At 41.9% G+C, this 27285-nt stretch overlaps 1 protein-coding gene across 6 annotated transcripts in view; it reads right to left on the bottom strand.

Annotated features, from left to right (window-relative positions):
- DOCK3 (dedicator of cytokinesis 3) overlaps positions 1–27285 on the bottom strand; it is a 597238-nt gene that overhangs the window by 88363 nt on the left and 481590 nt on the right. For all 6 annotated transcript variants that reach the window (XM_030306883.1, XM_030306888.1, XM_030306884.1 and 3 more), the window contains exons 14-21: positions 22800–22925; positions 10818–10942; positions 9139–9301; positions 8495–8601; positions 7758–7929; positions 7288–7385; positions 4193–4276; positions 3013–3113 (exon numbers count right to left, since the gene is read on the bottom strand). In XM_030306883.1, coding sequence (XP_030162743.1) covers positions 3013–3113; positions 4193–4276; positions 7288–7385; positions 7758–7929; positions 8495–8601; positions 9139–9301; positions 10818–10942; positions 22800–22925 — 976 coding nt within the window. The remainder of the gene's footprint in view (positions 1–3012; positions 3114–4192; positions 4277–7287; positions 7386–7757; positions 7930–8494; positions 8602–9138; positions 9302–10817; positions 10943–22799; positions 22926–27285) is intronic.

Here is a 27285-nt window from a genome sequence, read left to right as displayed (position 1 = left end):
CCCCACTTTAACTCAAAAGCAATGCAGTTTGAAATTTTTGCAGCCCTGAATTTGCCACACAGGAAAAATAAATATACTGCTTATGAGGCAGAATGGAGTGATGGATCTGTTACAAATGTGAAATCTTCAGATCATCTGAGACCATACAACATGCCTCGTCTGTAGAGTTGCCACATTTTAATTAGCAATTATAATCATTCTTTCTCTCTTTCCCTGACACACATTTTTCTTTGATAAGAAAGTTTTCCTAAAGTCCTAGACTTCACCTGTAATTTTGTTTTGTCTAAAATTTCTATGTCTCCAGAACATACAACAATAACTAGTAAGTAGCAGATTCTGGATAAAGGTATACGGTCCTATGTGCCTCTCCTTGCTCGCTCTACAGCAAGTGCCCACTCTACAGAGTGATATCAAAGTGTCAGAGTTCCAGTGACTCTACAGCCTCGTCACCTGTTGGTTTTATATATATTTTCAAAAATTGTGCTAATTCTATAGAAGAAAATGAGGCAATTTTAAATTGCCTTAATGGTTTTAGATAACTTCTGTTTTCCATGTTAACCATTTATATTATATCTTTTATCAATAGTTTTTTATTTCTTTGACATTTATTGTTGGTGCCATTTTTATTTTTTTAATTAAAAAAAATTTTTTTTAATGTTTATTTATTTTTGAGACAGAGAGAGACAGAGCATGAACAGGGGAGGAGCAGAGAGAGAGGGAGACACAGAATCCGAAACAGGCTCCAGGCTCCAAGCTGCCAGCACAGAGCCAGACGCAGGGCTCAAACTCAGGGACCGTGAGATCGTGACCTGAGCCGAAGTCGGATGATTAACCAACCAAGCCACCCAGGTGCCCCATGTTGGTGCCATTTTTAGCTATTCATGTTTCTCAATGAAAAAGCAAGACTTACTTTTAGTAGGTTTGCTGCCAGTTCTTGGAAGGAAAAAAATGACAATTGTGTAGTAAACTATGGTTTAAAATGTCAGCTGAAAGACCACAACCAATATCCTACTCAACAGTGAAAGAAAATTGTTCCTCTAAGATCAGGAATAAGGATGCCTTCTTTTTCTACTTCCACTCAACATAGAACTGGAAAAACAGCACGTAAAAAACCAAACAACCTGATTAAAAAATGGGCAAAGGAGGGGTGCCTGGTGGCTCAGTTGGTTGAGTTTCTGACACTTCAAATTGGTTTAGGTCATGATCTTGCAGTCATGAGATTGAGCCCTGCACTGGGCTCTGCCCTGGGCGTGGAGCCTGCTTGGATTCTCTCTCTTTCCCTCCCTCTCTGTGCATCCCCCTCAAAATAAATAAATTAGTAAATAAATAAATAAACAAACAAACATTTTTAAAAAACGGGCAAAGGACTTGAATAAATTTTCTCCAACGAAGATATGCAAATGGTCAATAAATACATGAAGAGATGCTCTGCATCATTAATCATTAGGAAAATGCAAATCAAAACCACAATGAGATACCACTTCACACCAGTTAGCATGATGACTCTAAAAAAAAAAAAATCCCTCTCCAAACACAACAAAAAATAAAAAGTCTTTGCTTGAGGATGTGGAGAAACTGGAACTCTTGAACACTGCTGGCAGGAATGTAAAATGCTGCAGCCACTGCTGTGGAAAAGAGTATAGTGGTCAATCCCACCTCTGGGTATATACCCAAGAGAAATGAAATCAGTCTTTAAGAGATATTTGTATACCCATGTTCATAGCAGCATTATTCACAATAACTAAAAGGTGAGAGCAACCCAAGTATTCATTGATGGATGAGTGGATAAACAGAATGTGGTACATACATACAACGTAACATTATTCAGCCTTTAAAAGGAAGGCAATTCTGACATATGCTACAACATAGATGGAACTTGAAGACATGGTAAGTGAAATAAACCAGACACAAAAAGATAAATATTGTATGACTCAATTTACATGAAGTTCCTAGAATAAGCAAATTAATTAATTTTTTTTTTCAACGTTTATTTATTTTTGGGACAGAGAGAGACAGAGCATGAACGGGCGAGGGGCAGAGAGAGAGGGAGACACAGAATCGGAAACAGGCTCCAGGCTCTGAGCCATCAGCCCAGAGCCTGACGCGGGGCTCGAACTCCCGGACCGCGAGATCGTGACCTGGCTGAAGCCGGACGCTTAACCGACTGCGCCACCCAGGCGCCCCTAGAATAAGCAAATTAAAAGAGAAAGTATAACAATGGAGGTTGCTAAGGGACGGTGGAGGTGATGGGGAGTTACTATTTAAGGGGTACAGAATTTCAGTTTTGCAAGATGAAAATAGTTCTTGAGATAGATGGTGGTGATGGTTGTACAACAATGTGGACATACTTAATGCCACTGAGCTGTACACTTAAAAATAGTTAAAATGGGGGGGGGGCGCCTGGGTGGCTCATTTGGTTAATCGTCTGACTTCGGCTTAGGTGATGATCTTGTGCGGGGTCCGTGGGTTTGAGCCCTGCATCAGGATGTGTTGACAGCTCAAAGCCTGGAGCCTGCTTCTGATTCTGTGTCTCCTTCTTTCTCTCTGCCCCTCCTTCACTCCCAATCTGTCTCTCTATGTCTCTCAAAAATAAATAAGCATTAAATTTTTTTTTTAGTTAAATGGTATTATTTTATATTATGTGTATTTTATCAGAATTAGAAAAAAATGAAGTTAAAAAAATGTCAGCTGGGGGCGCCTGGGTGTCTCAGTCGGTTAAGCATCCGACTTCAGCTCAGGTCACAATCTCGCGGTTCGTGAGTTCGAGCCCCGCGTCGGGCTCTGGGCTGATGGCTCGGAGCTTGGAGCCTGCTTCCGATTCTGTGTCTCCCTCTCTCTCTGCCCCTCCCCCGTTCATGCTCTGTCTCTCTCTGTCCCAAAAATAAATAAATGTTAAAAAAAAAAATTTAAAAAAAATGTCAGCTGAATGAATGGTGGTTGTCATGGAACCTTTTTTAAGCCTGTCCTTCTATTCAAACACAAATCCTAATGATGATGCTAAATGGAACTTACTTGTACGCCAGGGCTCCAGCAAAGTGCTTCTGGATGTATGTGTCCATTACAGGCCGGAAGTGGAAATACTTGATGTCTCTGAGCAAGTTGATGATGAATACCTGAAGGAGATGTAGGGTACTACAGTTCACTGGAGACCCTGGACTTATCCCCAGCAGGAAACAGAACTCTTGCTTCTTCAAGAAATGACAAACCGTCAGTATTTTCTCTAGTGTTTTCCATGGGCAGAGAACGTAAGGTTTCTATTCTGTACCTGTATTTCTGTCTTGTCTGCTCTATTCCCACAGCCCCTGGCCACCCAGTCTGGACTTGGGACTCATCTGTTTGTGCTAGTGTTACTCTGAGCCTCTCTCTTCATAATAATGCTGGATGACACAATACAGACTAGGAAAAGGCAAAGCGATACCTGTGTAAGGTGGCATAAATTCTAAGGTGTCTCAAAAAATTTGGAAAAGAGACAAAAAAAAAAAAAAAAGATTGTCCTCTGAGACAGATCAACGTATGAAAGGCTGTGCCCTTCCGAAATGGGGCTGGCTGGCCAGGAAAGCAAGGAAGAAAAGCCAGAGGGGCAATCTACGCAAGTGCCATTTTAACTCTCGCTTCTGCTCCTCATCTATCAGGTAGACTTACAGTATATGGTTCTTGAATATACAGCACTCCTATAGGACAGGATATATTAAGCAAAATGCACTGAACATTCAAATCACTGTCCATTCTCACTAAGCAACCTACAGAGATTTGGGTTCCCAAACAACTGCCCAAAGGGAGAGAGTGTGACCATCACAGATGAGACTCTGCTCTTCCTGGCCATTATACCCTATTTTTGTAGGTGAAAAAACAGGTCATCTGGTTTCCTATATCAGTCTCCAAGACTTTTATTGGTGTAGGTCTCTATTTCAGGGGCTAGGCAACTCTGCAACAGTGATGAGACTGAGGTATCAAAACTACTGAGGCCCGGACCTGGCCATGCTGAATTCTTCAAATTTGATGCTGTAGGGATCTGCCCGGTTGGTAGGTTGGTTGGTCTTCCTTGGGTGACACTCCTCAGCCACTTTTCTATTGGAAACATCTGCATAGATGTTATACTGACTCACTCTAATAAACTGCTTCCCTTGGATTTTTAAAAACATATGACAGAAATAATAAATAAAAATGAAAAGTTGGGAGGGGTGAGACTTACCAAAGACTGAAACACCAACAGGCCATATTTCTCTGTATTATCATCCAAAATCACAAAGAGTGTATCTAAGATGTCCTGCAGAAACTGCAACATAAAAACCAGAGGGCTCAGATCTTAGGACCTTGAACACATGGTCAAACTTCCATACACCAATGAACTCATCTCCCAATAAACAAACTCAAAGATCTCTTAAGATCTCAAATCACCACTTAAACTAAACTAATCTAGGATCCCACCTCCACCTAGCTAAGGGCCCTGAGAGATATTTGGAGAGGCTCTTTCTCTTGGGTAAGTGCAAAATTTCTATGGAAAGAACGGTCACTTAAAAAAACAGGACATCCGGGGCGCCTGGGTGGCGCAGTCGGTTAAGCGTCCGACTTCAGCCAGGTCACGATCTCGCGGTCCGTGAGTTTGAGCCCCGCGTCAGGCTCTGGGCTGATGGCTCAGAGCCTGGAGCCTGTTTCTGATTCTGTGTCTCCCTCTCTCTCTGCCCCTCCCCCATTCATGCTCTGTCTCTCTGTCCCAAAAATAAATAAACGTTGAAAAACAAAACAAAACAAAACAAAACAAAACAAAAAAAACAGGACATCCATGTAGAATTGTAATTTTGAAATAGAGTCAATCTAAGTGATTCTGATGCCAAATTCATTTTGAGAAAAAGAGTTCACTCTCCTGGGACCCCAAAGAGTTTAGGAGTCCCTCACTCTTTATTGTGGCCTAACTCTTTAGAGGACATTTGAATGAGGGTGTGGCAGGCTAGGTCTTAACTATAGAAACCATGTTTTGGTCTAGAAATCAGTATTCTGGGAGAAGGGAGAAAGCTGTTGCTGAGGTCTGTCAATGAGGGTAAAAGAAGTACCATTTTGTTTTTGTTTTTTAACATGTGCCTTTTTCTTTCTAAGATACAAAATCCAAGGGAGAGAATAATACTCAAGGATACTGACAGTCTTCTTCCAAAATAAAGTCTAACATTCTGTGGTCAAAAGGCAATTGAATGATACAATGTTTATTTTATTTGTTTATTTTTTATTGTTAAATTTAATATAATTTATTGTCAAATTGGCTAACATACAGTGTGTAAAGTGTGCTCTTGGTTTTTGGGGTAGATTCCCATGGTTCATCACTTACGTACAATACCCAGTGCTCATCCCAACAGGTGCCCTCCTCAATGCCCATCACCCATATTCCTCTCTCCCCACCCCCCCCATCCACCCTCAGTTTGTTCTCTGTATTTAAGAGTCTCTTGTGGCTTGCCTCCCTCCCTCTCTGTTTGTAACTATTTTTCTCTCCTTCCCTTCCCCCACGGTCTTCTGTTAAGTTTCTCAAGATCCACATATGAGTGAAAACATATGATATCTGTCTTTTTCTGACTGACTTATTTCATTCAGCGTAATACCTTCCAGTTTTATTCACATATTGCTGCAAATGGCATGATTTCATTCTTTCTCACTGCCAAGTTACAACTTACTTTAAAACAAGTCTAAGGTGGAAGGTTTGGATGGCAGCGTTGATGGGCAGGATTGGCCATAGGGTGATGACTGCTGGTGCTAGGTGATAGATACATGTAGGGTTCTTTATACCATTTTACTTTTGTGTATATTTGAAATAGTCTAATAAAAAGTAAAAAATAATATTTAAAAATGCTGGCACATTCTTTTCACACTCTCTTCTGGTGGTTTGAGATCAATTATTGATGCTAAAAGCAGATATGCTGATAAGATAGTCTCTTACTGGAAATACAACACTACTCAGCCTCAAAAAGATCAGACTTTGGGGTGCCTGGGTGGCTCACTAGGTTAAGTGTCTGACTCTTGACATCTACTTAAGTCCTGATCTCAGGGTCATGAGATTGAGCCCTGTGTTGGGCTCCATGCTGGGCGTGGAGCCTGCTTAAGATTCTCTCTCTTCCCCTGCCCCTACCCCCACTCCCACTCATGCTCACTTACTCTCTCAAAAAAAAAATCATACACTTCTCTTAATACCTTGTCTGCTAATTGATATTTTAAATATGTTTATTTTTATATGTTAGTTAATATACAGTGCAATATTGGATATGTTTAGAAGAAAAATATGCCCTGAGAATAAACTGATCTTAAGTTTCAAAAACTAGTATTAGCTTGGTTAAGAGTTCCTTTTAAAATTTATGATACTCTAATTGATTTAAACAAAATTCAGACAAAACTTCTTTTGTACAGACTTTAAAATTGTTTCTTATTTGGAGACAGCATGTTGTGTCTAACTGAGTCAATGGAGCTATAAAATGAAAGTACAGATAGGGTATCTGTGCTAATTGATTTGATAATTATAATGACAGAGCAATGCTCACTGATGACAAGTTGTCTTCTTGACACTTAGTGTCCATTCTACATTCCACTGCTCTTGCTCATCATCAAAAGCACCTCCACTTTCCTCAGCAGACTTCAGTCCATTGTGCAGAATCCACCTGCAGCACTTTCACCATCAGGAGGTGCCAGGTGGGCAAACACTCTGTGCAATGCAGAGAAGCCTTACAGAAGACAACAGGGGACTTGTAGTGTTGCTGTCAGTCTGACGGGGCCACAGATGGGAAATGTCACAAAGGTATCTAGAGAAAGCAGTTGAGGCAGGGAGTAGGGAAAGGTCTCTGGTATGGACTGTAAGTGAGAGACTGGGCAAAAGCAGCAGCTACAAGTTAATGGAGAGTATTTAGAGTTCTTCTAGATAATCAAGTGAGTACGGCCAGAAAGACTTCAGGCCAGGTTTGTGGTAAAAGGGTTACAGATAAGGAAAATGAGAAAGAGACCTAAGGAAGGAAGAGGAGGCAGCACAAAGCACTGGGTATGTTTCTAATTATCATTTTACTTTCTAGGAAGAAAAAAAAGTCAGAAAATAGGGTTTATAACTTAGTTTCTAAAAGGTAATAAACCTGATGTCATACTTACTTTTAAAAAAGAAGCTAACTGAAAAAAAATAAAAAGAAAAATAACTCTAGTCCTACTCACTAATTATATTTTGAGAAATGGTCTTAGAGGTATACTGGTAGAAATCAAGGTGAAGTAAGACCTTCTGCCCAGATTCTTACTTAGGTAGCATCTATGAATTATAGGAAGGCATACCTTAACAATTTCTTCTCCACTGACATGCCGCAGCCGCCCTAGTATGTCCATGATCCGGTCTGGAAAAGCCTTCCATTTCAGCAGAGCAAGGAGGTCCACTACAAAGCAAGCCCAAAAGTAGTGAACACTGGCTATGCCAAGGACAAGCAAAACCCAGACTTTCCCTGCCAAGGACAGGTGGAATCTGGGGGAAGAGAAATAGCTGTTAACATTACAATAGACTCTTTAGTGCTGATATCAAGGCCAAAGACACATCTGTGAAATCTGGAGGTGCATTCTGGAGCTAATAAAACCATGGGAAATCTTACAGGTTGCTATTACCAAGTGGTTCCTTCAACTTCAGATGAAAAGAATGCCCTCATTGTGGCATGAAAAAGCAATTGACTTCTGTTTCCCTTAGCATGTATCAGCAACATGGAACCAGTCACTGAGGACAGGGAGCGCAGCACCCTGTAGGTACCACCACCTACCATTCTGGGTGAGTTTGGTGGAGGAGAGCTGTGTGGAAATGAAGAAAGACTCTTTGGTGCTGCGCTGGAAGATGAGGCTGGAGGGGATGTTAGGGCAGCCATTGTAGTCCTCTTTGCAGCAGGGCAAGCCCAGGTACAGAGCATGGTTGTTAAACGTGCTATTCTCATCACACTGCAGGCAAAAGTAGAGAACACAGAATGTTTCCTGAACCATGACATGTGGAAAACTCAGGTCACAGATTTTTCAATGTTGATATTTGCTCTCATCTTCCTGAGGCTAGATCTTGGGCCTCAGGTCCTCTTAGAAGAGTGCTTTCTGTTCAGAAACTCCCCATTTGGCTCACATGCCTTTTAGAGAGAACATGGTGGGGCAGGTGGCCTCCATCTGCTGTGCAGGCAACTTTGGGTGGCAGCCATGCTGTGATAGCTGACAAAACCATGATCTCAAATGGCAGGTCTCTGAATGTACTAGCTAATGGCACAGAGGAGTTGGTAATAGACTTCCATTACTTGTGGAGTGGGAGGTGAGGGACAAAGGGCCTGCTGGCATTACTTGTGGGAGGAAGGTCACTGTAGTTACATGACAAAAGCCTGCCCACAGCTGTCCTGCTGTCATCTACCAGCGCACTACCCTGGATCCTTTGGCCTGCCCACTGAAAGCCACCTAACTCAGAACCATATGTGAGAGTGGCTTCAGGAGTGTGAAAGTTGAGATGAGAGACAGCCAGGCTCCATACCTTGTACACATAGAGCTCATGGATGTCATCTGAGAGAGTGGTGCCATCATCCCGCATCAGGGGTGAGAATGCAAAGCCAAAGAGTTTCTTTTCCCCTTTGTCCTTTGCTGCAACCAGAGCTAAGTGTTAGTTGTTTTTGCCCTTCACTTTGCGTTTTAACAGAAATTCCCCTTGTGCTTATCACCTACATTTTTTACTTCTTTGTCCCTTGCTTTCATTAATTAGGTACATACCTGACTGCAGGAATGATGATAAATGTACTAGACTGAATTTCCACTTATATCCCAAGGTACACAGGCTATCTAGACCCAAATAGAAACTAGATTGCTAGTCTTGATAAATCAGAGGCTCTTTAAGGAACAGTTTAATATGTACACAGGAGACATCCAAAGGAGGATAATACTGGTAATTATCCAGTGTCTGGACCAGACACAAAGAAGGACGAGTACCAGACCTTTTCTGGTTTTGAGTCACTGTACACAGAACAGCCTCTGTTGACACCCCATCTCTGAGTACCCATTTATTCAGAACTCATTTTATTGCCCCAACAATAAGAACCCTCTTAATTCTCTTTCTGAGGAAAGAACTCTGAGACAATAGAACATTCATATCTTCCAAGGAATGTGGAGAGAAGTCTCACTCACTGGAACAATGTCTGAACTCGAAGCGCAGGTGGGAGCCCCGGAACCGGTCAATGGGGATGGGCAATTTGATAATTTCTCCCCAGCGAGGACTATTACTGTGGTAGAGGACAAAGGAGTGGTAGGAACTCCTGTTTGGCTCTCCTGAACCCAAGCTTATACAATCCTGGAAGAGAGAAGCAAAATAAAGTGTGATCTTGCTGGAGGAAGCCCCTGGATTTCTCTGTCACTAGGACACTTTCTCCTTTGTGCAAGTCTTATTTTCCCACCAGGCCAAATCTACAAGATGAGAAAATTCATTTGACTTAAACTCAATACTTTTGGAAACAACTGTGTAGATGGCATAAGGAATCAGCAGTCAACAATGCTCCTTCTTTTCCGTGGGGCAAAAGTAACCACACACGCTGCTCAATAAACTGGAGGGCAGCTGAACAGTGTAAGTGAACCACGAAGATAGGTTCTTCATCCTCATTAAGAAAGGAAACAATGAACTCCACAGGAGAAGTCAACTGTATATGGCACTTTACCTGATCAGAAAATGAACTAATTTATAAAGTGGAGAGAGCCTGTTTTCTAATCTTCCTTACCCCAATGTTGCACTGGCATTTTAGGTTGCCCTTGGCTGACTGTCTTTGGATATAGACAAGGCAGACCAGATTTAATTTGACCTCCTGTTTTCAGATATTGCCATGAAGATGTAGTCCCATCTTCCTGGAAGACAGGAAGTTTCAGGCAATACAATCAGGAGCAGCTCCCTATCTGCACAAGGGTGGTCTGAGCAGCTGACAGCTCTGCTGACCTTGGCATTATCCATGCCAACAATGGACACGCCTTAGTCTTCGAGATGGGCTTTTAAAAATGAAACAAAAATCAGTGCTTCTACCACCAATTAAACAATATCCTCCATTTATTTCTAGCTTTGGGGGATGATTTTGACTAATTTTACCTATTTACTTCTGTAAAATGTGGATGACCACTCCTGCTCTGCCTACCTCACAAGGCTATTGTCAACATATAGGAGGAGGTCTATAAAAGAGTGATTTGCCTTCTGTCAAGTGCTGTGCAAATGATGCCTTGTTATTTGCCAGGGACTTCACCATGACATGACTGAGGGAAATCTGACATACTGACAATGGAAAAACAGCACTCCAGGTCTTCACTTTGAATGAAGAGTGACAGAAGATACACTTGCATCCTTGTACTGGCATTGGCTGGAAATAATCTTTTACAGCCTGAGTCTGCTGTTCCTTGTCACATAACTTGGTACCAGCCAGTGAGTGCCTAAGTCCTACTCCTGACCAAAGAGAAACTTTTTTTTAGCTTTCATTAGCTTAAGGAACAAAAAGAGTGGGACCTAATAACAGTTGCCAAAAGTAGGTAGCTTGATGCTAGACAGAATGGCAGAAAAAGTAACATGTAGGACACAACTAGAGGGAATAGGTCTAAATTGGAGCAGGAAGGATTGAGGTCAGACTGGGAAGAATTTCTAAAAAGGCTGTGTGACACTGGAAGTCATTATCAAAGCATACTGCAGGGTTTCCTTGAAGAAAAGGCAGAGAAGAATGCATATGTGGTGATGTGAGTGCAGTCTGCTTGATGAATGGGTCTCTGAATAAAGTCCATAGACTCATTAAAATTATTACAGGATTAGCCTCCTTTCCCAACTGACTGGCAAGTCTTACCTTCAGTATTTCTCCATCTGCGTAAAGCACATACATGGTCACTTCAATATTCTTTTGTACACTCTTTCCCCCTCTCTCGAAATCCCCCTTCTCCAAGGTTAGGTACAGGTCATTGCGGATATCACCTATGGGGAGAGAAATGTCATGTCTTCAAGACCATAGGAGCCACACTGCCCCGTTTGTACGGAGGACCAGGCTAGCATTTGGATCCTCCAGTGTTGAGGTGGGTGCTCAGAGCATTGCAAGCTTGGTTAATAACGGTGGACATTCTACTGATATCAGTGCGGCAGCACTCTGTTGGTTAGTCAGGTGCTCTCTAAGTCTAATTTCTAAAGGTGTTCATCACAGTTTGTCCAGGGTGGGAAAAGCTGAGGCAGAGAATCTTCTCTTGTATTACAGGTGACTACTCAGTCTCTCTATCTTCCAGGAGAATAGCTGAAATCTAAACCTTCCAAAGGGGGAAGATTTTTAGAATCAACAGGAATAACGTTTATTGTATTATGTCTACTATTTAACTCTAATCACTCCTCCTTTCCCTCCAAAAAAAAAAAAGTGGTTTCCTTTTTCCTTTACGGGTTTTCTTTTTCAACTTGCAACCCTTCTGAGTCTGACTAGAGGATACACTACTTTTTCCTTCTGGAGGCTTAGCTCCAAATCCCATCCCTTTCTGGAATGCCAGACCCAGGTCACTGGACTGTCATTTTTTTTTCTTCTTTGTGTTGCAAGTGCTCTGGGAGCAGATGACTTTCCAGAAGCACAGGTGCTAAAGCACTGGGGTAACAATCTGTTATGCTCTTTGCTTCTCTCTGACTTCTGCCCACTTTGCCAATATCTGCTGCTCGAGACTTGGGCAGGTGAAGCCCAAACTGCAAGCCGAAATGACCTAAGAAATGACCACATCTGCCTTTTTTTTAGGGTAAGGGGATTGTCTATTCATGTATAAGAAGAGCTCATTTGGGCTGCTCTAAGCTTCTAAGTTTGTAACATGACCAATTTTATTCATACATTCTAAAGAAGGTATTTTGACTTTCAAAACAACAACCACGATGACAACCACAACAACAACAATGTAAAGTCCTGGGGAAAAAAATCTTCAAAGGGAAAAAAATGGTATAGGAAAACATGTAAGGTCAAAGTGAAGATGTGCTAACAGCCTGAAGAACTCAACTGAGAGGTGATGGAAAGATTAACTTGCAAAGTAAGCCAATTCAAAACATTCTTTCTACCTCAGTTCTTAGCAAAACTGAAAAATCTGAAAATGTTCATTACTTGGAATCACAATGAAATAAACAGATATTGTTTTTGGTTAGCAAGTAAGCTTTCTGGTTTGGTCAGATACATGATGATGGCTCATTTTCTGCACAGACTACCTTTCTGATTATGCAAGTGTCTTAGTATCTCCTATGCATGAAACATGATAGACTAGAACTGGCATATATCTTGAGCTGTGGAGGTCTTCATGACCAGACCTATTATTCAGGTGGTCTTACTATACCAGAAGTGCAGCCATGGTTATTTAGTTGCATAATGAAGTTCTCAAAATACTTCAGCTAAGTGAGGAAGAACAGCCAACGAGAAGCAATTAATTATTCTCTGACAGCCCAGGGAACTTTCTCTAATGTGTGAAAAACATCTTGTTCCCCAACAGCCCTGAGGCTACCATGAAGGGAAAGGAAATTATGTTCTGAAAATCACATACAAATGCAACTAGCTGCTGGATAGGTAGGACAGCCTAGAGGATGTCTATTCTTGCAGTTCACATGGACTTCCCTCCTGGCTGAGAAAAGCCTCTACTTCGAATTCTCAGGAGTCTGGACTTTAATCTGCCTCCTTTGGACATCTCTGCTTGGGCCCTTCAAGCATATCATTAAAATAGCACTCAGGTGTGCAGGTAAGGTAGGAAAGGAAAGCGGAAGGGAAAGTCAAATCCATCATTTTGCTATTGTAAGGGCAGAAGCTGAATAAAATCATTCCTAAAAGTAAAATTCAAAATTAAATGGGACCTTTATTATAGGTAATTGGTATTATAATGGGACAAATCACAGTTGGTTACACCTTGAATTTTTAACAATTGAAACAGACATCTTAGAGCCTTCTCTTGATAAAAGTCTTTTACTTACACATTAGCTCTTCTATGGAATTTAAGTAATTATTAAATTTCTACACTGATTTGGCAGAAAGTGAATAGTCTAGAGAATTTTAATGTCTAATCTACAGAATAGGTACTTTGTTTAACTATTACTCTGGTTTAAACCAGCACTCTCTAGAAGTTATTCTCAAGGTAATCCACATGACTTGTAAAAGCAGATACCGGCTACCAGCAATAATATTCTAGCTTGTACAAACATTTTAAATTTCTGTGGCTCTCCACAACAGTTAACCATAAATAAACGTGTCCTTCAAATGAAACATGTGAGCTTTTCCTATCAATATATGATACAGAATACTCATACAAAAGTGGGCATTACCTTGGAGATTGATAATGACAGAATTTGGTCTGTGTTGATTATATAGAGTGAGTCCATGGTTTCTGGGGCAGCTCCTCTGGAGCATTTTAAATCAACATGCTAATTTAAAATGGAAGGGCTGGGCTAGATATTCCTACAGCTTTCATTCTTTTAAAACTTCCTATTTAAATAGAATACCTTCAGTGATATCTTGCTGAGACAATTTATCAATACAAGTAAACATACCCTCTGAGTTACAGACTGAAGCAGCTTGATTTCATCAGATCTTTTGCTGCTCTTTATTTGGAGAACAGACTTGCCTACACCAGGACTATTCTCAGCAGAATAGGTATTAGGCCTCTTTATGGGTTGCAGTTTTGCAAATTATGGCCTCAATTTCGAGAACTGTGATAGTTAATGTTGCTGGGGCCTTCTTGTCAAAAGCTCTCTGGGGATCATTTAAATAGAGCTCTCCACTAATTCTCCTGGAACTAGGAGAAAACCTAAGAAGCAGCCAATGTGAAAGCCTCCTGGGATCTAATGACCCAGGCCTGCCTGACAGATAGCTCCCGAGATTCCCTGCTCTTCAGCTGTCCTTATTACATGTTACATGTTCACAAAGCCTACAGTGGAATCATGTGTTTGGGTTAAGGCACTGTCTCCAGGAGGCTCCTATAAACTTTAGCGCCAATTGCAAGGAAATATTACCAGGAGAGGGATGAGGACAGGCACATTACAATGAGATGGGAAAGAGAAGGCCTGAGCAGTAGTTTGTGAGGTTAGTTTACAGAACACTGGGTGGGTGGCTGTATTCTAATCACCTAGGAAACTTATTAAAACTAGATTTCTAGCGTCTACCTCTTGAGATTCCAGTTGGTATTGGGTGAGGCTTGTGTACATACTTTAAACAAAACCAAAAATCACAAGGCAATTCTGATGTTCTCCAGGGTTTAATGCCAGGGAACCAGACCATGGGGGTTTGCTGGGAAGCTGCTGCTGAAATTTTTCTGGGTGTTAGGGACTAGGCAGCCCTTAAGCAGAACAGAGGAATGCTGAGAGGGGTATGGAAGTGGGAGGTTTTTCTGCGGGATGTGGGAGTAGGTATTATTGAGGGCAACTCTGCCTCCCTTTGTTAGGTGTGCTCTGCTTCCTAAGGTTGGCAGAGCATCTAAAAGCATCAGCAATGCCTTTTTATCTCTGTTTAGTGCTCAGCTGACATGCAACAGAGTTTCTTGAACGGAAAGATGAATGAATGAGGTTGTTCTTATAGGAGGGCCTCAGAATAAACTTTATTCTTTTCACAGTCTCAGAGAGTAGCCAGCTGTTGGTATAGCTGCTTGCCAGAGAACTAGGGACTTAAGAGTAGGTAGAGGTTGGCCAACTTTTTCTGTAAGAAGCCAGATAGTAAATATTTTAAGCTTTTTGGGTCACATAGGTCTCTGTTACATGTTCTTTGCTTTCACAGCCCTTTTAAAATGTGAAAAAACATTCTCAGCTGGCAGGTGGTACAAAAATAGGCCTCTGGCTGGATTTGGCCCAGGGACTATAGTTTCCTGATACCTGGCTTGGGTGTTTATGTGTCAAGAACAGCTTTACTACACTGCAAATACACATCAAAAATCCAGATTCTTGTAAGTATAAATAAGCAGCTGCTGGGAAGCAGCAGAGTAATGAACCTGAAGCCACCTTCTTATGTCAGGGATTGGCCTGAAACATTCTGGGGTCTTTATGGAGTGGGAGGTCCTAGAAGGAAACAGTGTTCTTCAGCTACCAGAAATCTTAGGGGGCCAAGAACACTGTGACAGAGCTGCATCCAGCAGTCACAGAGAATTGCACACCTCAGTGGCCAGGTGTGATCCTCTGAAGACCTGCACCCTGGTATGACACTGGAGAAACAGAGCTCACAATGTGTTTGCACATCTCTTCTGACAGCAGTCTCTGGAGAGGTTTCAGAACCTCTGAGGTCTGGCTTGGGCACCAGAGCATCTGTTAGCAGGAGAATCTCCTGCCAGATACTCCAGCCTTACCAGGAATTTTGGGTCCACAAGGCTCTAGCCTATGTAGAATTCCATCCCAGGAGAAATAATCCAGGACAGCCAATACAGATTTGGGCACTCAGTCTTGTTTAGACTCTTTATTACATTCACGTTCCTTCTGTATAAATTAGTCATACCACATATTAGGAAGATTTGGGTTCAAGGATACTAGTATTTAACACTATTATTTACTTATACCTTGTCTACTTCTAGATAGGATTAGGAGGGAGAGTGCTTTCTTTCCCTTAAGATCATGTGAAACTAGAACTAACCTTCTCTCTCTCAGCAGACATAGCAGCCTGCTCAGGATGGCACCAATTTTATCTTTTGGCAGAATAGGAGTGAAGTCCTCCAACAGCATCATGGGGATATGGAGACATTAACAACCATTCAACTTAGACAATTTCAGGCATATGACCAATGTTGTAATGTGTTGTAGTTCTTATTTTATTTTTTAAATGTTTGTTTATGATGATTTTGAGAGAGACAGAGACAGAGCATGAGTGGGGGAGGGGCACAGGGAGAGGGAGACACAGAATCCAAAGCAGGCTCCAGGCTCCAAGCTGTCAGCACAGGGCCTGATGTGGGGCTCAAACCCACAAACTGTGAGATCACGACCCGAGCCGAAGTCGGATGCCCAACCGAGCCACCCAGGTGCCCCTTATTTTTTTTTTTTTTAATATTTATTTCTGAGAGACAGAGAGAGAGAGAGAGAGAGAGAGAGCGAGCGCGCATGAGTCAGGGAGGGGCAGAGAGAGAGGAAGATACAGAATCCGAAGCAGGCTCCAGGCTCTGAGCTGTCAGCACAGAGCCCAATGTGGGGCTCGACTCATGAACTGGGAGATCATGACCTGAGCGGAAGTCTGTCGCCCAACCGACTGAGCCACCCAGGTACCCATTATTTTAAAGAAGAGACCTCTCCCCCTGCCAAAAAAGACTCTTACGGGAATTCTCAGAGTATCTAGAAAAGACAGGTTCTTTACCTTCTTTCTTTTTTTAAATACAAGGATATTTATTTTGAATCACTGTAGTAACACAAGACTGGAAATAATCTAAATACACACAATAAAGGGCTATACAAATTGTGATTCACCCAGAAAGTAGAACCATATGCATCCATTAAAAACAATGAGAAAATAGAGGTGGTCCCACATGCTTCACACGGAATAAATTCCAAGAATTCTTAGCTCAGGACAATGGGCATAGTGTTCTACCATTTGCACAAAAAGAAAAAAAACAAAAATGAAATATGGTTTGTGCATAGCCTATCTCTGGATGTTTACAGAAGAAAATGGTTGGGGCGCCTGGGTGGCTCAGTCGGTTAAGCGGCCAACTTCAGCTCAGGTCATGATCTCGCGGTCCGTGAGTTCGAGCCCCGCGTCGGGCTCTGTGCTGACAGCTCAGAGCCTGGAGCCTGTTTCAAATTCTGTGTCTCCCTCTCTCTGACCCTCCCCCGTTCATGCTCTGTCTCTCTCTGTCTCAAAAATAAATAAATGTTAAAAAAAAAAATTAAGCAGAAAATGGTTAACAACAGCTGCTGCTGGGGAAAGGAACTGGGGTAAGAGAAATATACTCATGAGTATTTTACTTTCAAACCACGTCTTCAGTGTCACACTTCTACTGGTTTCAACTGTTACAAGATCAGTGATGTTCCCTGCTCTAACAGGAAGACAAGAATGGGCATGGTCTGACATCATTTATATATGGTTATTCCTTTCTTGGGTCAAGGGTTATTCCTTTCTTGGGTTATTCCAACCTGTTGTCAGACCAGATGTGATCATTCCTAAATCATCCCTTAGATATTGCCAAAGCCTCATTTGACAGTCAGACTGACCACTACTACTTGTGGCAAATACTTTCATCACTCTTCCTGAGGAGAGCTTTCTTTCAAAAGTCATGCCTTTGTCTTTTGTGTGAGATGTGTCCAACAGAGCTGAAAAGAGAAGCTTTCTACCTTTCTGATTCTGTATAGCCTGGGATAAGCACTACTCATTTTCCTTTCAATGGAAGTAGCTGATGTGTCTCATACAAACTTTCCCCGTAGCTATACACCTAGGGCTTGTTAATGTTTTCTAAACATTCCACTATGTTCTTAGTTACTTCAGATCTTAATGAACACCTAAAGTAATACACAATCTTCTAGATTGGGCTAGTATCTTCTTTTTTTATGTCAGTTACCCCAAAGGGTGAGGCTGATGAAGGATTAATAATGTACATGATACCCCACCCCAGTATTCCAACATTCCATGAAACAAATGAAGATGGAAACAAAGCAGGCAAAAGCAGACAGGACACACAAAAGCAGGAACTTACACCCAACTATCTTCATCTCTGCACCAGAAAGAAAGGGGCGACAATGAGGGGACAGCACAGAGAGAGACAAGAACAATTAAGACAAACAGGAAAAGAGAAAAAAAAAAAAAAAAAAAAACATCACTTGCAGGTCGGTGATGAAGCATGCACTTTTTATCAAGAGTCAAAGCAAAGGACAGAGTGTATTTCTGAGCACAAGGGCAAGAATCAGAGGGTCCCCTAGAAGGATGCCATGCCTGCAGAGTTGCTTTCTAATGGGCAAGTTCAGAGCAAACCCAGAGAGCAGTACTTGTGCCAGGTCTGACTTAGGGAGGGACAAAGCCTCCCTAAGGCAGAGTCCTCTCTAGGACATGGTTCTCAAAAGGGGTCCCCCCAAAAAAAAAAAAAAAAAAAAAAGTGAAAATCAAAAGGGGTCCCAACCAAGCAATATTACCATCGTCTCAGAGCTTATAAGGAATGTAAATTGTTGGGTCCCACGCCAATCCTATTGCATTAGAAACTCATGGGGGGTGGGCCCAGCATTCTGTGTCTGCAAGCCCTGCAGGTGACTCGGCTACATACTAACACTGGAGAACCACTGATTTGGGAAAAACCTGGCCCTGAGCCAGAGCACACTAACTCAAAAGCAGATTTCTTCTACCAAGAAAGAAGACCATTTAAAAAACTCTGCATCTATTGAGAGGATCATATGGTTCTTGTCCTTTCTTTTATTGATGTGATGAATCACGTTAATTGTTTTGTGGATATTGAAACAGCCCTGCATCCCAGGTATAAATCCCACTTGGTCATGGTGAATAATTTTTTTAGTGTATTGTTGTATCTGGTTGGCTAATATCTTGTTGAGGATTTTTGCATCCATGTTCATCAGGGAAATTGGTCTATAGTTCTCCTTTTTAGTGGGGTCTCTGTCTGGTTTTGGAATCTGGGTAATGCTGGCTTCATAGAAAGAGTTTGGAAGTTTTCCTTCCATTTCTATTTTTTGGAACAGCTTCAAGAGAATAGGTGTTAACTCCTCCTTAAATGTTTGGTAGAATTCCCCTGGAAAGCCATCTGGCCCTGGACTCTTGTTTTTTTTTGGGAGATTTTTGATTATTAATTCTATTTCCTTACTAGTTATGGGTCTGTTCAAATTTTCTATTTCTTCCTGTTTCAGTTTTGGTAGTGTATTTGTTTCTAGGAATTTGTCCATTTCTTCCCTATTGCCCATTTTATTGGCATATAATTGCTGATAATATTCTCTTATTATTGTTTTTATTTCTGTGTTGGTTGTGATCTCTCTTCTTTCATTCTTATTTATTTGGGTCCTTTTTCTTTTTGATCAAACTGGCTAGTGGTATATGTATACAATGGAGTATTACTCGGCAATCAAAAAGAATGAAATCTTGCCATTTGCAATTATGTGGATGGAACTGGAGGGTATTATGCTAAGTGAAATTAGTCAGAGAAAGACAAAAATCATATGACTTCACTCATATGAGGACTTTAAGCGACAAAACAGATGAACATAAGGGAAGGGAAACAAATATACAAACAGGGAGGGGGACAAAACAGAAGAGACTCATAAATATGGAGAACAAACTGAGGGTTACTGGAGGGGTTGTGGGAGGTGGGGTGGGCTAAATGGGTAAGGGGCACTAAGGAATCTACTCCTGAAATCATTGTTGCACTATATGCTAACTAAATTGGATGTAAATTTTAAAAAATAAAAAATAAAATTAAAAAAAATTCAAGACTTAGAAAACAAGTTAAAATGTAATTCCCACAGAGCCATGTGACAGAACTCTGTACTACTGACTCCAGGGAATAGGCTTTCCAGGAAAGCTAAGCACTCCAGAGGGATTTAGGAGGTGGTGGCCCAGCTCTTCTAGCTTGGGGATGGTCTGCAGGAGGGCACAGCCTCTTCTTGAGCAAAAAATTTTAAATCACTCCTTTCAGTTTATAGTCTTTTGGCCAGCAGTTCTCTTTAAAGTTTTATTTTGGTTACTTCACTGGGAACAATGTTAACTCTAACTTGTTCACCTGGAACACCTGTCCTACTCTGGTCTTTCCTGCTCTTCTTCTTGAAAAAAAAAAAAAAAACCTAGGAAAGAAGTTATTAGCTTTTGAACTGAACTAAAGTGAGTTTGGACAGAAGGAGGACATGCCCTCAGGAATATGGTGACCAACCAATAAAGGCTGTGAATGCTTAGTTTCAAAATTAGGCTTAAATTCCCATATCTATTTGTTCTTCTATAGTCTAGAATGTCATCTCCTCGGTTGGAGTGTGTCTTTTCTGGGACCACCAGCAATAGCACTCTTGCCTCTAGCTCACTACCACGGGTCATGAGCAGAGCTGGATAGCTGTATAGTCAGGATTTCAGCTGTGGTACAGAGTAGCACATCTCCTGTTCACAGTAGTCACGTGATGTGTATGTACACACCCTTGGAAAGCAATGGGAGATCATCAGAGGGACCTTTTTCAAAATGGTATGTTGGATACTGGTGTGGCTAGAGCCTGGTTGAACTCTGTAACTCAGAGCTCTAAGCTCTGTCAATATGCTTTGAGCCCTATCTGGGTCATCCTGACAAACAAGACCTCTCCAAATGAGTGCCTGACAATTTCTATCAAATGCTGTTTTAAAATAAGAATCATAGTTTATGAGTAATTATAATTTTTCCATTTACTCCAATCTCTCAGACTTAAGTGTTAGAATGCTCACAGTTACTGACATAATTCATTGCCTTGTTCATTTCTCATATATATGTCCATGTGCCAAGAAGTTGCAACTTCTTGTAACTTGGTCACACCAGCACTGTAAGGGTGGAGGGACTGCTGCAGCCCAGGTACAACACTCCTACAGGTGACAGATGGATCAGCCGCAGGTGGACGGGTGGCCAGGAAGCCAAGGGAGTTCTGGCTACATGGTTTCCCAAGATAGGGCAACTGCATGTAAAACATTCCTGTACCACTTTTACTGTTGCTCCAGCAGAACCTGCAGGCCAGCGCTGTCACCAGGCCTGAGAATGGCAAATCCACTCTGATGAGATCGTGGAGTGCATTAAGAGGTCTGTCAGTCAGTTGTTAGCTCGCAACCCTGGGAGTGCCCATCTGCAAAAAAAATCTTTCCTCAGGGGGAAGAAGGGTAGAGAGGGAGCCAGATTATGCACAAAGGACTGCTTCCTGCCTGTGAACCAATCCTTACTTTCAGTTTTGGCACTTAGTGCTCAAAGGCAGACAACCCAGGAAGCAGCATACTCACAGGCCTGGCCTGGACCTCCCAGGATGGCCCAGTGTCTGAGCCCTGTCGGGCTCAGCCCTGTAGAGCCCTGTGGAGACAAATCCTATGATGGTCCCTTAGCTGCCTAGGGGAGGGAAAACTCCCTTAACCTCAGCTTCCTTCACCAATGCCTGATGCAGCTGATTTCCCAAGACATGTCTAGCATACCCAGGTCCTTTACAAACCTGTGTGTTGATGATGCAAAGAGATGCAGGGTGCTCTACAAAAAGATTTCTTTCCATAGGTGAGGGTTGGACAACATAATTCTTAAAATCAAACTTTGCTTAAGAATTTTTTCACTAAATTTTGTTTCTTTTTAGTCTCTGTTCACTTCACTTGGTTTTAATTCTCTGACTGTGAAGGCTAAGAGGAAGGAAATGTCCAAATGTACAAATCTTAAGTTCTTAAAAGAAAGGAAGGACTTTAAATATATCTCTCAGAATATATGACTCCACTTCATGAGCCTGGATATCTAACTTAAAAAAAATCACCAGATCAATTTTGGTAACCATCTATTCCTTCTTCTATGACATTTTGTCAAGAACCCAGGACTATGCCTGGGCTCTTCTTGTCCTGATAACCAGGGCTGTGGAATGGTGTCAGGACACTGTGAAATGGTGTCAGGACACTGTGAAGGACATCGTTCTCCAACAGTCAGATGTGGGCCCTTCATAAGCATGAAGTCTCCCAAGCATTTAAAGATAAACATGGAATTGATCGAGTGGCCTAGGATCCCACACAGATCCTTCTGTGTGCAGAGCAGGAGATGAGGGCTGTTCACAGCAGCTTGTTCTGCATTCACAGTGTCTACGAGTGGGGGAAGCAGATAACAGAAAAACAAGTCCAGGCATAGTGTGGGAAGTTGTAAGGCAGCTGGAATCTATCACATGGGCCTTCTCTGTGCTCAGACCATACTCTGCTTTGGGTTTGTGTTGACAAATATTTCCAACAAGCGGATTTAGAACACCATGAAGAAGCCCAAATAGGTGATATTTAGAGTGGTGACAATCAGTTCAGTCTGGCCTGCCCTGGATCTTTCAAACAGAAGCAAATAAGCTTTTACCAGATCATTAAAACTCAATGGAAAGGGTAGGTCCATTACTCCTGTAATCCATTCAGAAAACCAGCTATTTGCCTGTTCAGATTCCCTTGTCTTTGTTCACATCTTCTCTGCTTATCAGACCACCTGCCCTCTATATGAGTCACTCCCGTCCTTCCCTCACACCCTAAGGCCCTCGTGGCTCTGATGGCCTGTTTTGATCCACTTTGGATGCTTTGCCTGTATCTGCCTGACTAGGAAATGTGAACCTGGGATTGAACTGCTAGAACCACACGTGAGGGTTGATGCATTTCCACCTTCTGCACTAGCTCTCCATTGGGCATTAGATGGGAACAGTGAGCCAATTCCCGAGAAACTGTCTAGGTAGTACTATTCCTAGTGCCTAACTTATACCATTTGCCCCATTTGTTTTCTGATACATTAAAATACATCTGGTTTTCCTACATGAATTGGATTCATCAATACTACAGGCACATATTTTGGTATATTTTTCCCCTTAAAGAGGAAGTTCTTGTGAGCCAATTTTCTAGGAAATGTAATGGAAGAGAAAAAAGTAAAAGGCATCCCCCTAAGAAGAGTTCCATGTCAGTTCCTACCACCCAGTCTCTACAGGAGACAACAAAGCCCATCTTCTGGGTTGTCATGTTGCAGATGTCACGTTGGTGAATATGATGTGGAGGCTTCTTGAAAAAATGCCAATAAGGAGCCACTGACTCCAGATTGTAGTCAGCAACCTGGCTTGGGATACAGAGGCTTTTAATGGCTGCATGGCTCCTCCATAGCACAGTTTACCATCTGCTCATGAGAGAAGCACTGGACTCCATCCTTCTAACCCTTCTCCCAACCCAGTCCCAAGAAGTGCAGCCTACCTGGCATGATGACATCAGGAAATCCCAATTTTCTTGTAATTGCCAATCCCCTATTAAATATCATGGGGTTTTCCCTCCTAATCTGTTCCATATCTCCACGGAGAAGCTGCAGAGAGATGATAAGACCTGCAAAAACATAAGCATTTTCTTACTCAGAACCACATTTCCACCCTTTTTTGTAGTACTAGAAATGACATAAAGAGTCACATTTTTTTTCAGGAGGAAAATATACAAAGTTTAGCATTTTTCTTGAGAAAAATTTTGATGTAGAAAGTATATACTATTCTGAAGAAACATTCTAGAAAGCTATTTAAGAAAAGATAACCTCAACAACCCAGAGAACTAGTTTATTATATACAGACCGAGGTCTGGGAGACTGAGTTGCCTTTTTCTCTGTTCCTCAGCATCTAGCCCAGGGCCTGGCTGGACCCTAGCAAACACTCACTGAATGGGAGGGTTGAACTACATAAACCATACATTTAGGAACCCAGAGAAATCTACAGAAACAATGGCAGACTAGAAACAAAGAAGACCCTGTGCCAGGATGTCCCCCCAGCTGAAAACGAATGAGCTAAGAGGTGCTGTTTTATGCTAGGAGTATGCTAAAATGTGGGAAGCAACTTGCTGGTTCAACCTTGCAACGGCTTGTAAAGACAGCAGCAGAGCAGACATCATGTTCCCTTCAGGGAACCACTGCACTTCAAGGAAAAGGGATGTTTTGTGGGGCTAACTGAGCTTTGCTTCAGACTATAAGCTTCAGATCTTCCAGATGATCCCAAAAGCTTTGTTCAGAACATGGGAGAACCTGTAATGTGTCCCCAGGTGAGCTGGCTTCCACTTCATTACTTGTATGTACCCTAGGAGTTTTGCACAAAGTAAGAATCTCCTGGAAACCATCCTCTCCCCTGCCCCCGAGGGTTACTACTGTAGCCACTGGCTAGAAGGCTGGGAGGTCAAGCCCAGATAGAGTTAGGAAGTGATTCTGAGACTCTGTGAATGAGATTAGCTGCTAATAGGATGATGAAGATGCTGATCTATGTGTCAGCAGGAAGCAAACTCATCAATCTAAAAACCTGGGAATTATGATAGTTAGGATTACCAGAAAAGTAGTGGCTAGAATGGAGACAGTGACAAGAGTTGTAGGATAAGAATGGTTTGGAAATGGAGAGGAGAGAGGGAATGGAGAAGTGGAGAAAGAGAGATGTCACACAGAACAGTCACAGGCACTCTATCTGTCAGATCAAAGTATCCTAGTAACAAGGAACATGTACTCTCATAGCTGGGCTGGGGGGTCATCAGGGTTCCACTGCAACTCAGAAAGAACCTCAAGATGATCTTATTGCTTTGGCCAAATTCATGTACCCCAAGAACCCTGAGACTGCACATATGATGTCCCAGGTATCATTAACAATGAGATCACAGTGCTCTGGAAAGCAGATATATGGTATTCCAGTTGTTAGTCTGGTTAATGTTTAGGTTTTGAACACCCTATTTTTTTTTATAGCCTAATTACTTGGTGGGCTCAACTACAAATAACTTATGAGCCTGAAAGGCTGGAGGTCAGAATCCAGATCACAATAAACTCTTCAGAAGAGAGCAGCTTGTGAGGTACTCACAACCCCTCCCCCACAGCCCCAGCACATTTATCTGTGGTATCTTTACATGGCTATCAGATATTATCCTCTGGGCGAACAGGGGTCCACCATCCTAGGAGACAGCCTAAACTGGAGCAGATAGCTAAGGATCAGACAATTCCCAGAATCTGAGATGATAGAGGGCAAAGGAAAAGAAAATCAATGGGTTCATCCTTCTCACTTGGCACTGGCAAGGATTATTCATTCAAGTGCCCACTGACTACCTTTCCTACCTTTTATCTCATTTTCTGAGCAATGAAATTGGCCTAGAGATGCAAAGTGCAACTTGTGAGGATGCAGACTGAAGACACTGGGAGAGGTGCATCTAGCTTTTGAGCTATCCAAAAGGAATTCTGAATAGCTGCTCTGAAGTGTGACAAGCAAGAGGAAAAGGGCTTCAGTTTATGCAAGAGAACACATGAAAAGGCACATGAAGGATGAAAGAAGTCACCAATGGAGGCTATAAAACTTCATCTGCTTTTGTAGAAATTGGGATCCTGGAATATGTGAGTCCTCTTCCTGGTTCTGAAGCCCTGAGTGATTGAGGCGCATGCCAAATAATGCTAAGCATGGTCCTCAGGACAAAAAAGCCTCTGTAAATAACTCAGAAAAGTGACCCACTCGCCTACCCAATATGCAACCAGTCCTTTAGCAACACTTGCTCATCTACCTACCAATCACCTGGCTCTCAAGCCAAAGAACTTGAAAGTAACTAATTCTATTACAATTTCTTTGTTAAAATGATCTCTGACACAAGAAAACTGTTTTCTTACTAAATTTCATCTCAGATTAAGACTGTCCCATAAAAATATCCCACACATTTGTGTGGAATACTGGAAGGTCAGCAACCTGGCCCTTGTCCCTCTCAACCCCCATCTCTGTGAAGAGATGAGTGAAGATTAATAATGTAAATTAATCCCAGCCCAAGAAACATAAAGAAAGCTGTATAAGTCATTAAAAAATACATAGAAAATTAATTTCTCAACTGTTTTGTTTTCACTTGTTTTTAATGATCTTCATGCTACTGGAATTACTAAAAGTTACTTCTGTGGCTACATATCTAAGAGGCCAATCTAAGGGAGTTAGTGATGAATGATAGTTTTAGTCTCAGCACCTAAAACTAATGTAGTAATTCCTTCTGAATTTTGTATGATTTAACTCGAAGGGAGAGCACTACTGAGTTCTGAAACAGAACTGCCAAGGCAATTAACTGTCCACAATGTTTAACAAAGATGGGTGACAGTTTATAGCAAAGTTAATTTTTTATAATGACGTGTCTTTAATTAAGGAGGCTAATAAAGACCTGAACTATTCCTTGAGTAATCTATGAAATTTTTTGACATGAAGACCCTAAAATCCTGTAGTAGAAAACCCATGCTGAGAAGCTTGGCAACAGAGTGGAAAGCCAGTGGCCTGGAGTATGGAAACCAGGGCTCCCTGCTTTAGCCATGAAGTCACTTCATTGAGCTTCAGTTTCCTCACTTATTTAATGAAGTAGTTGAAACAGGTAATTTCCAAGATCTCAACAGCTTCCAAGTCAAGCCTTACCTAGAAGCCATCAGACACACACTTCAAAGAGAAGCAGCCTATTTCTCCTCCTGGATTTTCCACAAGTACATGGAGACCTCTAACTGGGACACCCTAACTAAGGCTATATGAAGTCTGGGGTACCTTTCTAACACTGTTTGAATGGCCAGTGTTTGTGAGTTCCAGACAAAAACCACAGACACTGAAGATGGCACCATCCCTGCTCACTCTAGGGAATGAGACACAATTCAGCATCTTAATCTGGTGAGGTAATGGGGGAAACTACTCTTTCAGCTGTTTTTTAAAAATTTTTATTTATTTTTTTAAATTTTTTTTAACGTTAATTTATTGTTGAGACAGAGAGAGACAGAGCATGAACGGGGGAGGGTCAGAGAGAGGGAGACACAGAATCTGAAACAGGCTCCAGGCTCTGAGCTGTCAGCACAGAGCCCGATGCAGGGCTCAAACTCACGGACTGCGAGATCATGACCTGAGCCGAAGTCAGCCGCTTAACCGACTGAGCCACCCAGGCGCCCCTCTTTCAGCTGTTTTAAAAAGTGTATTATTACTACCATCTTTCTTCTAAAATGTTCTCCATGTTTTTTTTAAAAAAGTTTTTAATGTTTATTTGAGAGAGAGAGAGAGAGAGAGAGAGAGAGAGAAGTGGGGAGGGGCAGAGAGAGAGGCACACAGATCTGAAGTAGGCTCCAGGCTCTGAGCTGTCAGCAGAGAACCCAATGCAGGGCTTGAACCCATGAACTGGGGGATCATGACCTGAGCCTAAGTCAGACACTTAACTGACTGAGCCACCCAGGTTCCCCAAAATGTTCTCATGTTTTAATCATATCATGTCCCAAGAACTTGTATCCAAAGGTAACTCTTTACAAATCAAGTACAGTAAATAAAGCAAAGAACACCACAAACATGGATATGAATGGGAGTTTTCCAAATTACCAGTAACTTTTTTTTTCTTTTATAATTAAAAACTGTGAGCAGGGAAGAGGGGCAGAGGGGGAGAGAATCTTAAGCTGGCTCCATGCTAAGCAGAGCCTGATGTGGGGCACGATCCCATGACCCTGGGATCATGACCTGAGCTGAAATCAAGAGTAGGACATTCAACCTACTGAGCCACCCAGCCACTGCACCAGTAACTTTTTTATATTTTAAAAACAAGATTTTATTTGCCTCCTGCTTTAGCCTAGTTTTAGGTGAGAAATATGGACTCCCTTCCCTTTCAAGCACTGCATGGAGTTCCCTGGCATTCAGGCACATACATAGAAAAAAACCAGTCACTTAAAAATTGTGAGAGAGACCCTGAGGCTCCC

Source organism: Lynx canadensis, chromosome A2 (genome assembly GCF_007474595.2).
Source record: "Lynx canadensis isolate LIC74 chromosome A2, mLynCan4.pri.v2, whole genome shotgun sequence".
In the NCBI taxonomy this organism is placed as follows: domain Eukaryota; kingdom Metazoa; phylum Chordata; class Mammalia; order Carnivora; family Felidae; genus Lynx; species Lynx canadensis.
The sequence above is the reverse complement of the archived record's forward strand: the minus strand, read 5'-3'. Positions and strand labels throughout refer to the sequence as shown.